Consider the following 15961-nt stretch of genomic DNA (forward strand, 5'->3'; position numbering starts at 1 on the left):
CCAATACATGCTCAGGCAAAAGCGGAGAGACCACTGGCATTCCCAAACTGGTGCTTTCCCCTTTAGGACAGGAGGCAGGAGAAGTGAGGATTTCCCTGATAGCTGCGTCAAATGGCAACTGTCAGTGACACTCTCTGAATAGCTGCTCTGGTTGGCAAAGGGTCACTCTTGCCAAGCAGCTCTATGGTCCTGGACATATACCAGATGGGAAAACACAACAAGCAATTGCAGCACCAAGAAACCATGGGATAGAGTGTTGTTTCTGTTTGTGGTTCCTCAAAACCAAACGAACCATGATGGGATTTGGAAGAAAGCAAACAAACAGCATTGCCTGTTGTGTTGCACAAACCCAGTGTGTGAAATTATGAGGGGAAATGGTAACTGCTTGAGAATCTTTTGTAACACAGATGCACGAGGGCCATGGAGCTGGTGGGCATGGTACTAAGCACAGGAGCACTTGCATGGTGCTTTTCTGACAGCACTAATTAGCAGTTGGTGGGCAGGGGACAGGCAAAGCACTCAGCCCAGCAAATGCTCCCTGGCCCCATGACAAGATAAGTAAACCGGAAGCCTGTTGTGTTGCACTTGCAATAAACACTGACTCCACATTTGTATTATTCTCCTGCTGGAAGACTCTTCAGAGAGGGAAGTCCCGGGATCTACCCACCACAAGCAATACCAAGAATGTACCCGTAGACCAGGAGAAGTCCAGGCCCTCCGGAGCAACTACTAAGAAGGCATTTCAAAGAGGTCCGCCTGGCACCGTCGTTACTGGTTTTTCGGCGCCAGGTAAAGACCTTTTTATTTAAACATCATTTCAATTGTTAAAACATATGATCTGGCCAGGGCAACTTCTTCTTCCTTCTCTTTCTCCTCCTATATTTTTATTTTATACTGATAATTTTAATTTTATTTTTGTAAATCAATGTATTCTTTGTATTTTTATATTTAATGGTAATTTATTATGTACTATTGTATTTCAATGTATTTTATCATGTTGTAAGCCGCCCCGAGGTTTCGGCAAGGGGCGGCATAGAAATGCTATAATAATAATAATAATAATAATAATTATTATTATTATTATTATTATTATTTCTGGTCATATGACAAGAACTTTGCCTCAGATGACCAGGCAGGGAAACCCCCAGACCCTTGGGAGAAGCACTGCCTGAAAAAGCAAGAATGCAAAAGGAGCACTAGCCCTAGTCAGAAGCCCTTTTGTGTGGAAAGATCTACTCAGTTCACAAAGAAGGCCTTTGAAGCCGCAGTCACGTAACAGCTCATAGCTAAAGCCTGGGTGTAGCTTTGATATGCTCCTGCATAAAAACAGTAGCATAAGACCAGGAGCGGTGATGGGAACAATTCTGACTGGATCTTCCTGAAGCTAGCTTTGATTCTGAGCATATTTCTTATGGGAGTACTACTGGTATGAACTCCGACTCCTCTTCTCTCTGCTGGATTGTCTTGGGATCTTGTAGTCTTTTATCTGGACTGGTCTTTGTTCCTGTGCTTGCCTGGTTCTTTTCTGCTAAGTGACCTGGACCAGGGCTGTTGAGTATCTGCCTTTTTGCCTGATTCCTCTCTCTGCTTTGTAATCACCTTGGACTTCTTGGATGCTTGAACCCATAACTGTTGGGCCCAGGCACTGGAAATATGGTAACTGGGGCCTAGTGCTCAGTATACTTAATGATGACTGGCTCTGAATTTCTTGTTTTCCTATCCAATTTTGTGAAAGAGTTTGTTGTCTTAACTATGACCTGTTCGTTCTCTTGTATTGTTCTGGTTGCAAGGAATAACTACTGAGCACACTGCCAACTTTTTAAATGGCTTCATGGTGCCGTGGGAGGTACATAAAATAAATAGCATAACCCAGGAGTACTAGTTGTTCTTAGTTAATCTGAGCTTGAACACCCACAGGACTGAAGTCACGTGTACTAACTGGATTTCTTTCTGTTCTCTTCTAGAAGGGCTAGTTTTAGGCTTCTCTGACTTCTACTTTCTTATCTGAAATAAGTGACTAATAACTAATGAAGGCTACTAATCCAATATGCCTTAAATTAGTAAATCTAGATATATCAGAATAAGGTTATTCTAATATAATTTATTTCTACTATATTTTAATCTTTATACACTTGCAGTATATCTAACATTTAAAGCTATAATCCTATGCACATTTCCCAGGAGTATCATTGAACACAATGATACTGAATCCCAAGTAAGCATTCATAAGTCTGTGATATAGCTCAGTAAACTTCTGTATATGATAGTTCATTATACACTTCTTAACTGTAAATTATACAATTCAGGTATGCTAATACAACTACTTAGTTGAATTCCAAGTGCCTCAGTTTTCCCTGATATTTCAGCTTAAATATTAAGCTTCCAAGCAGGCTAAGAAATAATAATTAAATAATGCAAATTGGGTTTAATTAATACTATTCAGAAGTGCTGATCGTATGCGAAAGAAGAAATTATTCTCTTGACTGTACTGTGCATAGGGCCACAGTTTCTTGCTCCAGTCAAGGAAACTGAAAATGCAGCAACTATTCTAGGTAATCAGTTATGAAAAGCTCTTTTTAATCAATGGGTCAGCCTTGTAATTTCTCAGTAACCTGAAAGCATGTTTTCCTCCCTAAGGATCCAGAAAGAAAACTAGACCCCTGCACATACTCCTAGGCCACAGTCCTATGTATGTTTAGATGGCAGGGGTTTTATGAGTTCCAGCATTCCCCAGCCAGCCTAAGATTTTCTTATGTCTAAATTCACATCTGACTGTGTTTTTGGTGTTTCACACAGCACACCACTTAATGTATGATAACCTGTACTTCAGAACAAGTAATCAGAAGGCCAATCTGGTACCGAAAGCTCTTCATCTGAGTCACATCATGGTCACTGATCCCAAGGATTTCCTCTCCATAGCATTTAAGACATTTCTTCAAAAGAAAGACTGCTTAAAAAAAAAAAAGTTCCTCCATACCCTGGAGTACTTTCCTAATGTACCTCAGTTGGTCCTTCCTGTGGGAGACCTGGCAGTAAGCAAGAATGGAAGACACTAAAGAGCACAAGCAGAGAAGTCTTCTCTGCTGTCGTGAGCCGAGGTTCCTCCTCTGCACATTCAAAAGTCAGAGACTGTTTCCTTGCAAAGTGGTCTTCACTGACCAAAAAGCACAAAACACCCAACATGGGTCTCTGAGCATGCACCGAACAGTTTGTTGAACCCAATATGCTGAACCTCCAGGAATTCTTATGAATATGTCTGGGCTCCATCCCTTTGGGAGGAGCCTTCTGAAAGCAAGCACACCTCCTCTCTGAGTGCTGATTGTCTAATTGAGCAGCCCTCCTCTGCTGATGCCACACCATGGTGTCAAGAGTTAGGGCTGCCTGGTCTGTACCTGAGAAACTCCCCAGCTCTGGGTCCCCTCCAGCCAGCTGTACATCTTGGTTATTCTCAGGGACTGCCTGCCCACCTGGAGGGCCTGGCCTTGAGATAAACATTTCCACTTCTCTCATCTCAGGGCCTTGGCTTGGAACACAATTCCCACTGCCCCCAAATATGCCAGTTCTTCACATTCTGATGCTGATTTTTCTGAAGCCCAGCCAGCAGTCCTCGAAATCAAGCACTCAACGCAGCCAGCTTTCTCACTCCCAACAGCTGCTGCTCATTCTAGCGAGCAGGGGATTAGAGAAGTATTTCCAGTCCTTGCTCCATTCAAACTATGGCTGCCATAACAGATACAAACCACAACAAATACCATGAGCTGCATGGGCAGGAAAATCCCACTATTATTTAGGAAGAGTGGGGATTTGTATGTTCTTTAACACCACTGATGGGAGAATCCCCTCCTCCATATCTAGGGCTCCGTGTGAGCAACAATGAATGCCAGAAGCTTTCTTGAAGTTGAGCAGTACAGGCTCTATTTCTTTCAGTTGTAAGCACAGTTCTGAGATATACAACCCTTATTCTAATAGAAACAAGACAGAGAGCTGACCTTCTTTCAGAAGCACTGATCATCAAGCTGATGAAGCTGAGCACCAAAAATCAACAACCTTTTCTAAGAAGTTACTACATTTTTAGTAATTATTTTTAAATGATATAGTGATTTTTGTAGCAGTGTAAAAACGCAGCAGTTTATTTTATGACTTGTATAATACTGCATTTCAAGCTTTTCCATTACAGACATGTTTCACAGCAACTTCTCAATGCACAATAGGGAATGAAACAATAAACCACAGTCTAAAGTCCCAAACAGTTTAAACATCTAAAACAACACTAAAGCTAGACAGCAGACATAGCCCATCATCTGCTATTACATGTCTGAGAATAGAGGGAAGTTTTAATCTGATGCTGAAAAGATAACAATGTTGGTGCCAGGTGGGAATATGTTGGGAGATCATTCTATTACTGGCAAGGAGTCACCAGTAAGAGGGCCCACCTCATTGCTTCTTTCTGGGTCTCCGTTGGAGCTGGCAGACAGAGAAAGACCCCAGATATATAGCATAGATGGAAGTTGGGAGAGGCATCAGGTATTATCATCCCAGACCATGTAGGGTTTTATAGCTTAAAACCAGCAGCTTGAACTGAGTTCAGAAGCATATAAGCAGCCAATACAAGTGGGTTAGAATTGGTCTGATATGTTAAGAGATGACCAGAGTGTATATTGCTGAAATCAGGTAATCTCTATCCAGACAGAAGCATAAATTCCCACTGGTTGAACCTGACAGAAGGCATGCTGCTTTACTGAGCCTCAGGTAACAGATGGATCAAGAACTCCCAAGCTGCAATCCTGCTGCTTTGGAGGGGTGCAACCCCATTCAGAATAGATTGAGCACCCTCCATCTGGTCAGAACTGCCCACTAATAGCATCTCAGCCCTGTCTGGATTGAGTTTTGGTTTAGTTAGTCTTTATCTTCCTCCACTGTTGCAGCCAAGCACAGATTAGCATATCCACAGCTTGATGAGAATGAGAATGAGAAAGAGCTGTGCAACATCAGTATACTGATGGCAATGTACTCCAAAACTCCTGATGGCCCCATTCAGTGGTTTCATGCAGATGTTAAATAGCACGACCCTGAAGTATCCCATGCTGGAGAATCCATGGGGTTCAGCAGTATTCCCCAAGTACCCACAGCCAGTTTTCCAACAGAACTTCTGCAATGCAATGCTGACATTTCCAGCTCAATCAGTCATCCCAGAAGGATACTGTGGTTGATGGAACTGAAACCCACTGAGAGATCCAGGAGTATCAACTGTGTTTTCTCTTCAAATATGCCTAGTAAGGAAGCTTTAAGCATCAGTTGCTCAATTATTCCAGGGTTTTTCCTAAAAGAGGTCTCAGCAAGAAGGCACATCCACCACATCCTCTCCTGCAATCTAGTATGTGTGTTTTCTGTATGTGGAAGCTTTTAGTAGGCATCACATACCATCTGTGGATTAATGTGAATGTTGATTCTTTCACACGAATTGAGAGTGGTTTCTGGTGCCATATTGTAGACCACTCTCTCTCCAAAACATGCTCACAAATTCCTTTAACAGGTCACTTTTAACCCACTTATAACTTGGAATTAGCTGTGTGGTCCAGTAGTGTTCTATAAATGCCTGAGGCCCCCTAGAAACAATGTATTCAAAAGGGGGTAGGTGTGTCCTTTTACACTGTGATTAGATAAGAAATATGCCACTTAATACAACTTCCACCAGCCTGTTGCCATCTCAAGCATGGGTCTGTCACCCTGAAATGTCAGGCGTGGGCCTGTACCGGTGAAGACTCCTAATATATGCCAGATATCATACAAACTATTGCCACAACAACATGTTCAGCAGCCATTTGAGGGATCACATGTGCACAGGAATCCTCTGTGCAAGGGGGAATCCTGGCTAGCTCAGGAAGTGAAAATAACTATAGTAATTCCTTTATGCAAATCTTTGGTGTAACCATAGATGCAATAATCTGTAAAGTAGTAACTCCGAGAAAGGTTCAGAAAAGTTCAAGCAAAATGATCAAGGGCTCAGAGCCATTCATCTCTGCAGAATCACTGTTAAGACTAAGCAGGTTTCTTGCTTAATGAAGACTGGAAATTGCTAACACCATTAAAGTAATGCTTAACCATATTTAAAGCAGGGTGAGAACATTTCCTTTGGACTGAAGCGGGAATATGCAGTGGTGTGCGATGGCTTCAAATCCTTCCTCCACATTTAAAGAGGACACTTTTTGTATCCCCCTCAGTCAAATAGAATTAATTATTTAGCATTGTCCAAGTACCTTTTTCTGTATCAACACTTTTATAAGATCTGTGCACATGATTAAGTGAACTTCAAACAAATACACACACACACACACACACACAAATGTCACTACATAGAAACAGAGCGAGTCACAAAGGGCCTCCTGGGCCATCTAGTCTGACCCCCGGCTCCAGCAGGCTCCGCTCACGACATGCCCACCAAGTGCATGCCCACCATGTGCATGACATTTGTTTGGCCTTCCTAAAACAATCAGGATCACAAAATAGGGTTCCCTCTACTATTAGTAGAGGACTATGTTAATCATAGTTCCTGCTTTCTAAAAGACAAAAAACTTAAAATTGCAAAAACTTTTGTAATTTGAGTAGAATGAGAAAGAATTCTATGTTCCCTGCATTTCAAAGGAAAAAAATACTCACGTTGCAAACAGAAATCTGTACATATTTTAGCAACATAGTAAGAAAAAAAGGATGTACTGCATATTTCCAGAAGTGGGGCCAACAGATAGGCCTAGCAGCAAACTACCCTACTTAACTTGGACCATAAATGATCCCCAGACTTAAGCCAGCAATTGCAACACAGAGATTATAAAAGAATGAAAATATGCATTTTACCTGATAAGACAACTTCAACAAGGTCACCTTCCTGGATATCAGTAGCCGACTTTACCAGCTGGAGAATATTTTCTGTTGTAGGGTCATGGCGAAAAAGTAGAATTTTATCATACATTCCATAGAAGCCACATTCAGGAAACTAAAAATTGATAATGAGAATTTATTTCAGTTAGAAATTTTATGGAAACATTCCGTTTATAGATTGAATCCAGTACAAAAGGGGGTAAACAAATGATAGGTGAGGTGCTAACTGACATTTCTGTACAAAAAGCTGCTACTCTCCCTCTGCATTCACATTTCCCTGTTCTTGCTCCCATCTTGAGTTAAGTAATTTAACTGTCTGAAAAGGGCTAAGATTGAATCCTAGATTTCCACAGATTTCTGCCATGAGATCTAAATCTGAAGAATGTGAAGTCTCCCGACCAATTAGTCTTGTGATAATTTGTAAGCAATACAAGTAAAACAACAATAATTGTTAATTTAGAACACCAGCTATGAAGGTCATTAATTCTGGTGGATGATACGTAAATGCCTAATCTTGGAAGAAACAGATTCAGAATCTTAGTCAAAGAGGAACTCTGAAACTGGTTCAATAAAAAAAGGAAACTTAGAAGGTGATTCAAAGAGACAGAAGTGTTTTTTCCCTTAATATAATACTGTGGAGTGCAGTTCTTTATATATCTACTCAGAAGAAGGTGCCCATTGAGATCAATGTGACTTACTCCCAGGTGGGTACAGGTAGGTTCCTGGTCTTATCACAGAACCCAGTGCTCATTCGGCTATGTTCAACTAAATAAATACAGGACAATTTCAGCCTCAAACTCTTTTTTAAAACCATTGTTGTCATCATCATAAACAAACATCTTCATCACAAACAAACAGTCTGTCCAAGTTCAGCTTGCTTCTCATTCTTTCTACAATATCTGCCAAGACTCAAAATTGTTCCAGAAAACACTCAGGAAAAGCCATTCCCTAAAATAAACATGACTTCTAATGTAACATCAGCTTTTCCAAACACTTCAAGTAAGAAAATTTACCCTCAATTTAGATGATCCCCAAAGAAAGGGGATCTTTTGAGCAAGCTCACCAAAGATAATGATAATTAATAAGCAGTCATAAGGGTAGACTAGATTTATAGCAGAAGTGGGCTACTTAGATAGTTTAGGAGTCTTTTTTTCACCCCAGCTTCCCCACCCAACCCTTACTTGCCAAATACCTTCAAAAATGTTTTAATTTTTTTAAGGAGAATTTTCTAAACCAAAAAGATGGTGTCTGGAGTACTGTGGAATGCCAAAAGGATTATATCTAGCTTGTTTACAAGCTAAAACTTCAGGTGCTCTACCATACTCTTTTTTCAGATTTACTTATTACCTTTTTATACCCCCACCCCTCTTTGTGTGTGTGTGTGTGTGTGTGTGTGTGACAGAGACTTTCACAGGGGAATGGACAGCAATGGCATAGTGCGTGCATTAAGGGGGATGCCACATGCTGCACATGCCAACACATCCCAGAATTAAAAGGTAAAAACAGGAACTGCTGAAGTTGTGCCCAGCCCATCACGACCCCATGGACAACATTCCTCCAGGCTCTCCTGTCCTCCACCATCACTCAGAGTCCACCCAAACCCACACCCACTGCCCCAGTGACTTCATCTAGCCACATCATCCTCTGCTTTCCCCTTCTCCTTTTGCCATCAATTGTTCCCAGCACCAGGGTCTTCTCCAGTGAGTTGTTCCTCATGAAGTGGTCATTAGAGTTTCATCATCACTATCTGACCTTCTAAAGGGCATTCAAGGTAGATCTCCTAATTTCTCTCCACTCTCTACACCCTTTCTTTTTCCCCCTTATAATTATATATCTAAAATGTGAGGCTCTGTATTATACTCATGTGCTATCTAGTTTTATTGTTGAGCATTTATTTATTTATTTAAAACCTTTGTATGCCACCCAAGTGTGCCACAGCACCTTTGGGCAGCTCACAGTTACCTTACAGCTATTTGTTTACTTATTTATTTCAAGCATTTATATCCCGTCCTTCTGCCAAGCACTCAGGATGGCTTACACCAGGGGTCCTCAAACTTTTTCACCAGAGGGCCAGCTGAAAGGTGCCAGTGCTGGGCACGGGCTGGAAAAGTGGTGCCAGTTGGGGGGCGCAGGCCGGCGAGGACCGGCCGGCGCAGCGAGGCAAGGCGAGCACGCACCATGATGCAGCGGCAGGCATGCGATGCAGTGGCTTGCTCGCTTGGAGATTGTTTTCTCTGAACGAGCCCAAAACAATCTCCTCACAAGCAAGCCGCTGCCTCCCAGCACGGGGGGCAAGGCGGGCGGCGGGAGGCATGTGGGCAGTGCACTGAAAACCTCTGAGGCAGGCTGGATAAATGGCCATGGCGGGCTGGATCCGGCCCCAGGCCGTAGTTTGAGGACCCATGGCATACACAATATAAAATCACAATGGTACCATAGCAAAACCTCAATTATTAAAACAATGGAAAACAACACATCATGAACTTAGAAAAGAAAAGGGAGGGAAAGAATAGAAAATGTGACTGTGGAGAGACGGAAAAAAAATCTTAAAACATCTAAACCCCTTGATTATTAAAATTATGGTAGAATAAAAAGGTCTTTACCAGGCGCCAGAAGGAGTATAACATCAGTGCCAGGCGGACCTCTCTGGGGAGCACATTCCATAGTCTGGGCGCCACTGCGGAGAAGTTGCTCTTTTGCATTTTACTATAATACGTTAACTTGGGATGGCCCAACATGTGGCCCCCCCAGGCCTTGTTCTGTGGCCCTCTTGATGCTCAGATCCTACTCCACTCTTCCCCAGTCCAGATCCCAGCGACGGCACAGGAACAATTCTGACAAGCTTTCCCAAGGCCACTGGCCCAGCCTGCTCTTTTTCTGAGGTTCAGGGAGAGAGCGGGTCGGGCTGGGGGCCACATGACAGCTTGCCCAAGCATGTCCTACGCTGCTCCAGGCAAAACTGGGAAGAAAGGGATGGACCACCTCAGAGGAGCAGTCATTGGGCTTGGGCTGTGGTAAGAGAAGGCGCTCCCTGTAGCCTCTCAGAGATCTCTGCCCACAAAGCATTCTTTTTCATTCAATTAGTCCTAAAATCATCTTGAAATTAATATTCCCTTGTTTAATTATTAATTAAATATATTAACTGTGTATATTAATTTAAAATCTTTTGAAAATCCAGTGCCACTTGCTTCACACAACCATTTTGATATACTTGCAATTTAGTGTGTGTGGGGTGCGGGAAGATTAATATCACCAGTGTTCAAAACACTCTCAAAGCTTGGTGAAATAGGAGCTTCCTACTTTCTGGCTCAATCTCCCGTTTACAGAAATCATCAAAAATGGAAATGTTTAATTTAAATCCCTCCTCTCCTTATACCCCATACTTAACTACATAAAGTAATACAATTGATGACAGGGCTGGAGAAGTTGGCGGGCAGCATAATTCATGCCAGTCACAAAGTGAATGATACAAGAATGAGCCAGGTCTATGAGCAAACTAAATTACTTTGGCATTTGCCTCAATCCAAGTAACACAAGCCACTGCAAAGTGATCAACCATAGTGATGTGGTACAAGAAACATAACGAATGTGGTTCCAAGATGCCATCAAACATGGCAGCAGCAACAGGAATGTCATGCACGCACACACCTACTTTGTCTATATTTTGTGGCATGGGATTATTACCATCCAAGCCATATGCTGGATCTGTTCAAAAGGTTGATCATCTGGAGAATCTGGTTTCCACCAGTGATTAAAAGCTGCATGCTCTCTAGGACATGTTCAAGAAAGCATGAAAGAACATGCCCTGCTTTCCTGTTTTATGCTTAACTGAAATGCTACCACTATACCTAGAAGTCCCCCTGTAGTCATTTTGCCTAAATGCAACTGAAAACCTTATCTTTAGCATATTTGTGTCATTACACTTTACAGCTATTGGCCACTGACACACTGTGTGGCCATGAACTCCGAAAAGCAGTCGCACACTGTGTAAAGAAATACTTGGTTTTGTCAGTCTTGAATCACCTACCAATCAGTTCCATGCAGAATAGCAGCCTTGGGAAATCATAACCTGTGAAGTAACCCTGGTCTCCCAGAGTCTATTAACAAACCACAATATCTTCTTGGAAGGGTTTGAACACCTCTCACCTCGATCAAATTTCTTCCTTACACAACAGATTAGTTAAGAACTATTTAGAAATCATTACAACTATTTTTGCCACCAAGGTTTGAAGGTAAAACGGCAAAAATGGCCATGAGCCAAAGAGATGTTTGCATTCTAGACTTTTTTTCTGTGGATTATTTTCCACACAAAGGTCTTCCTTCTACATTCATATGGATTGCTATAGCACTTAGTAGGCTTTATTTTATTTTATTTAACAAAAGCTTCAGAATGCAGGCCACACAAGTCATTATGACAGCTGAGTTTCAATCAGTTTGGTTGCCATGGCAGCCCAACCAGAGGCCTTTCAACAGATTAAGCACTTATTTACTGGACAGAACAAATGAATGTGTATCACCTTAAACCTAATAGGAAAAAGATAAGCAAATATTTTTGCCAAGTATATCAAGCTTGTCTTGAAGATTTTCAGCTGACCATATGAACTGTGTATAGTAAAATTCACACCATCAAAAAATTTCTGATAAAGGAAACTTACACAAAAAAAACTCTTCATCCTATAATAACAGAAAACTCATTCCCAAAGGATAGATTGCTATGTAGGATTTAATTCCTATTTCTTGATGCAATATGCAAATCATAATGAAGTTATTTTCCATATTTCTGTTCCATCTAAATCTGCCAACCAGCATATCTGCGGGTCAGGATAGGATCTATAGGTTGATCTGCCCATGGAAGCTCCATTGAAATCAGTGGAGCAAGTTAGTCATGACTTGTTTGCATGAGATCAATAGAAGCTAAATTCCATTAACTTAGTGTAGTCCCACTCCTATCCTTTGTGGTTATATTATTATTACTGTTTTAGATTTTGATCATTTTTCCCAGAATAGCTGCTACTGCATTTATGCAATAGATAATATCTTTTAGCTTTCTTGGAACACCTACCATAAAGAGAGATTTACTTCAAATATACAGTTTTCAAGATGTTATTTTTAAACTTCACTATATAGTTATTGAGTGCTCTACTGTCTTAGTAAATTCTATTGTCTGTCATGAATAGTCAGTATAATGTAATTTAGGGAACCAATTTCCCACACCAAAGTTCAGCATATTTTCTCATGAAAGGCCTAGATAAAGAAATGTAGGTCTGTGCTCCTAAAGAGATAGCAATGTGACATATACACAGGGAAAAACAACAGAGGACAGAAGAATATAATGTGGTCAATATAATTTCATGTACTTAAAAACTTGACTGTGATTAAAATAAAATAAAAAGTTAAAATCCAAATCGTCATGAACAACTGTGTTTGGAAGAGGACTCTGAAGGGAGATATGACACCAAGTATAGGTTCTGGAAAGCAGTTCTACACAGAATGGGGGCAAAAGTGAACGCATGGCATTCTTTCAGGAAGTTGAAAATTTTGGAATGAGTGTACATCATCTCCAGATACTAAGCCTTAATGTGTTTTCTTGTTTGTTGACTTCAGACTATATTCAAAAGTCCTCTAGACAGCATCCCAGTAGTAAATATTCTAGGATGAACTCACTCAAGCCTACAAGTTTGTATTCAATTGAAACAAATACTTCCAGTTAGTGATTAAAAATGACAATAATGGAAAAGAAAAATAGGAGCCTATTCTTTTGATATAAAGGCTATTTCTTCAGTTTAAAATTGTTCTTAGGAAGGTGCATTCATGACACATTCTTCTTTCCCCTAAAGTATTCCCTTGTCACTTTTAAATACTTGATCCTTTCCTAATTTCCTACCCTGAAGTGCTGTTTCATGGAATAAAATTGTTGACTTCTTGTATTCAGTGCCACTGGGGCGGGGGGAACATAGCTGCCCCCATCAATCATTCCCTTAAGTCTTATACGTAAGTTCAGAAAGTTCATTAGAACTGAACTGACTGTAAGTTAGTATTCTCTATCACATTGGAGGCCTGCATGCAAAGAATTTCATTTCTGAATTGTTATGCAGCAAAATCCTATGCCTTTTTTTACTCAGAAGAGGGCTCCATTTTGGTGGAAGCAGCCTATTTATCATCTAGTAAATTTATCTAGAATTGCAGCCTAAGAGTTGGCCACAGATTAAAGTGGCTACTCCTTTAAAGAGTACACATCCACTGATCTAGATGTGATCTGTCACTGGACAGAGGAAGGCCCTAGCAGTAACTCATTGCCAGAGGCAACTGCAAATCTCCCATGAGATCATGGTGGGTCGGTCTTCCTGATTCACGTCTGCAGTCCTGTGTTCTTCAGTGGTCTAATCACATCTAATTCAGAGCACAGCAGTGCAAACATGTCTCATGCAGGACACTGGTCTTGTGACAGCAAAGCCTTCAGAAAGCACAAAGTTATAAAATACAAATGTTATAGTAAATTGCTGTGTCCATTGTTTGTTTGTTTGTTTTTGTTTAGTCACAAAGTTGTGCCAGACCCATTACGACCCCATGGACAACATTCCTCCAGGCTCTCCTGTTCTGTTTGTTTTAGGTGGCAGCAAATCTTTTGCCGAACAGAATTCTCTTGCTACAGCCTCCGGCACCCTGCTGCAATAGCCATAACCTCCTAAGGGGTAGTCCCAATAGCAGGTCTTGCTCACACTCCCTTTGTCCCACATGTAGGTTGTCTGCGAACTGTTGGACATACTCCATTCCAATCATTCTATACTACCTTCTGACAGGGCAAATAAATCCTGATGATGACGGCGGATATTCCTCTGGGGGTAGGGATGAATTCTCCAGGGAGAGGGATTTGGAGGTTCCGCTGGCTAGATGTAGAGCCTCTGTGGGCTCAATTAGGCCTGCAGACTAGAGGCTGTGCAGCCCTGATGAATGCAAATAGAATGGTGGTTGGAGAGGAGCAGGTCACACACACTGTATAGGAGTGTGTATCTCTGTGTGCCCCGTACAGCAAGGGTGCAGCTTGCATCAGACACCACAGCAAGAGAAGGGAGATCTGTTCTGGAGTCCTAGAGGTAGCACGTTCACACTTTGCTTGCTACATGCAGGAACAGCAAATGTATTCCTGCCGAAAATATTCACATTTTAATAATAAAACTTGAGTTTAAACCTTTTGATACACTGGTCAATTATTTCATTACATGTTTTAAGCGATCATTATTCTTCGATCATCTTCAATGTCATGAGCTAGTTTAATGTACTCAACTTCTTACATTTTTAATAAACTTTCTCTGAAGTAACCATGCCTTTTCTTGAGGTTAGTTTGACTCAATTTGTATGGTATTTTAGTAGTCTTAAAATGTATTATTTTAAGAGAAAATGCTAGTATGTAATTGTAACAGATGTCATTATTTTTAATAGGCAAGAAATAAGAAACCTGTTATGTTACCTTGCATACTTTTTAAGTAAATGTATTTTCAAAAACATGATTTGTTTGTTAATGATTCTGCCAATTCAGTGAGCTCCACAAACATTACTGAGTTTAAGCTCAAATTAATGTATTCAGAATCCATATCAACATTCCACAGTGAGCCAGGGCATTCTCCCAACACACACACCAGATCTTGACAGTTGGGGGAATAAAGATCTTGAGTAACTTGATTAATCTTCTCTAAGATATCCTTCCCAACTTGGCACTCTCCAGATGTGCTGCAGTTCAACTCTCAGGATTCCCATGTTGGCTTTAAAAGATGCTCCTTTAGAAGATGTCCATCTGCCTTAGTACAAAAACTTTGATAAAGTAGAAGAATCTTTGATTGCAAGAATCTTCAATCTATCACAATCAATCTCTTACCTTGAATACTACTTCTCTTTATTAAAATGTACTCTTAAACAAGAAAAGCATTAAAAACAGGTCTAAAGGTAATTTCATGTGGGCAGATAATAAAACCAAATTTAAGTTTTCAAGATTAAAAAGTAAACAAGGAATGTGAGGCAGGGACTTTTGCCTAAATATTACTAATCTTTACTATGAACCTGTTTGTTCAATGTTTGATCCAATAAAAGTCTTACACATTTCCATTGTGCAAGTTTCTGTTCTTATAAAACAGGAAACTTAGTAGGCAATTTATTTTGTGTTTCAATAAAACATATGTAAGAGAATATAGTTACATACAACATTTATTATTTTATTTAGGACAGATATTAAGTTAAGTCTCCATACCCATCCTTTTTAATACATCAACTGAAACATATTGTTTAGCCTGGAAAGGTTTGATTCAAGATTTAAAAATTCAAGATTTAAAAATTGAGACAAGGATTTTAAAAAAAATGTGCAACTAGTTTCACTGCCTTTTCCCAAGAAATATTTCCAAGACTTTGAGATTTTCTTTTTTATTTTATTTTCAACTAAGGATTTGAACTTACTTCATAAAAATTATTTTCTAAAGTAGATTGCAACTTTGTTGCCCAAAGTTCACATATTGCTTTTCAAAGGGTGGATGGATCAAAATCTCATGAGAGATGCCCAGGTTCTTCCACCCACCTGAAGTAGCTCTTTGGATTCTTGCCTGAATAGCTGATAATCAAGATGTATTTACAGGAGAAGTGCCATGCGAATTTGATGGTACTGGATTAACATGTTTTCAATACTAATTAAACAGAATGGTTTGAATCCTAACTTTTCATTCTAGAAATGGAAAGATCATCTGTCCACAGAAAGATATTCATACCCATGGGCGATCTCTTCAGCCCACAGAAAGAACTGAGAGCTGAGCTATTCTCCTTCTGTGAAATGAATAAAATAAAGTTTAAGCCTTTAAAACAGTCTTTAAGAACAGCTCCTCCAAACTTGTGGCTTCCAGATGTTTTAGACTTCTCCCACCTCAGCAAGTATGACTAACGGTCAGGAATGCTGAGAGTCTGGTTCAAACATACAGAAGATACCAGATTGTAAGACTGAGTTAGACAAACTGACTACACAAACTGACCAAGTTCAAGGAAATAATAATAAATAATAATCCTAATAATAAATAATCTGGGATTAGAAGTAGTGAAGTGCCCAAGT

At 40.4% G+C, this 15961-nt stretch overlaps 1 protein-coding gene across 2 annotated transcripts in view; it reads right to left on the reverse strand.

Annotated features, from left to right (window-relative positions):
* The window catches only part of PRKD1 (protein kinase D1), a 123909-nt gene that overhangs the window by 51771 nt on the left and 56177 nt on the right, over positions 1-15961 (reverse strand). For both annotated transcript variants that reach the window (XM_044436824.1, XM_044436825.1), the window contains exon 2: positions 6853-6991. In XM_044436824.1, coding sequence (XP_044292759.1) covers positions 6853-6991 — 139 coding nt within the window. The remainder of the gene's footprint in view (positions 1-6852; positions 6992-15961) is intronic.

Source organism: Varanus komodoensis, unplaced genomic scaffold (assembly GCF_004798865.1).
Source record: "Varanus komodoensis strain SLA01 unplaced genomic scaffold, ASM479886v1 scaffold3, whole genome shotgun sequence".
Classification (NCBI taxonomy): Eukaryota; Metazoa; Chordata; class Lepidosauria; order Squamata; family Varanidae; genus Varanus; species Varanus komodoensis.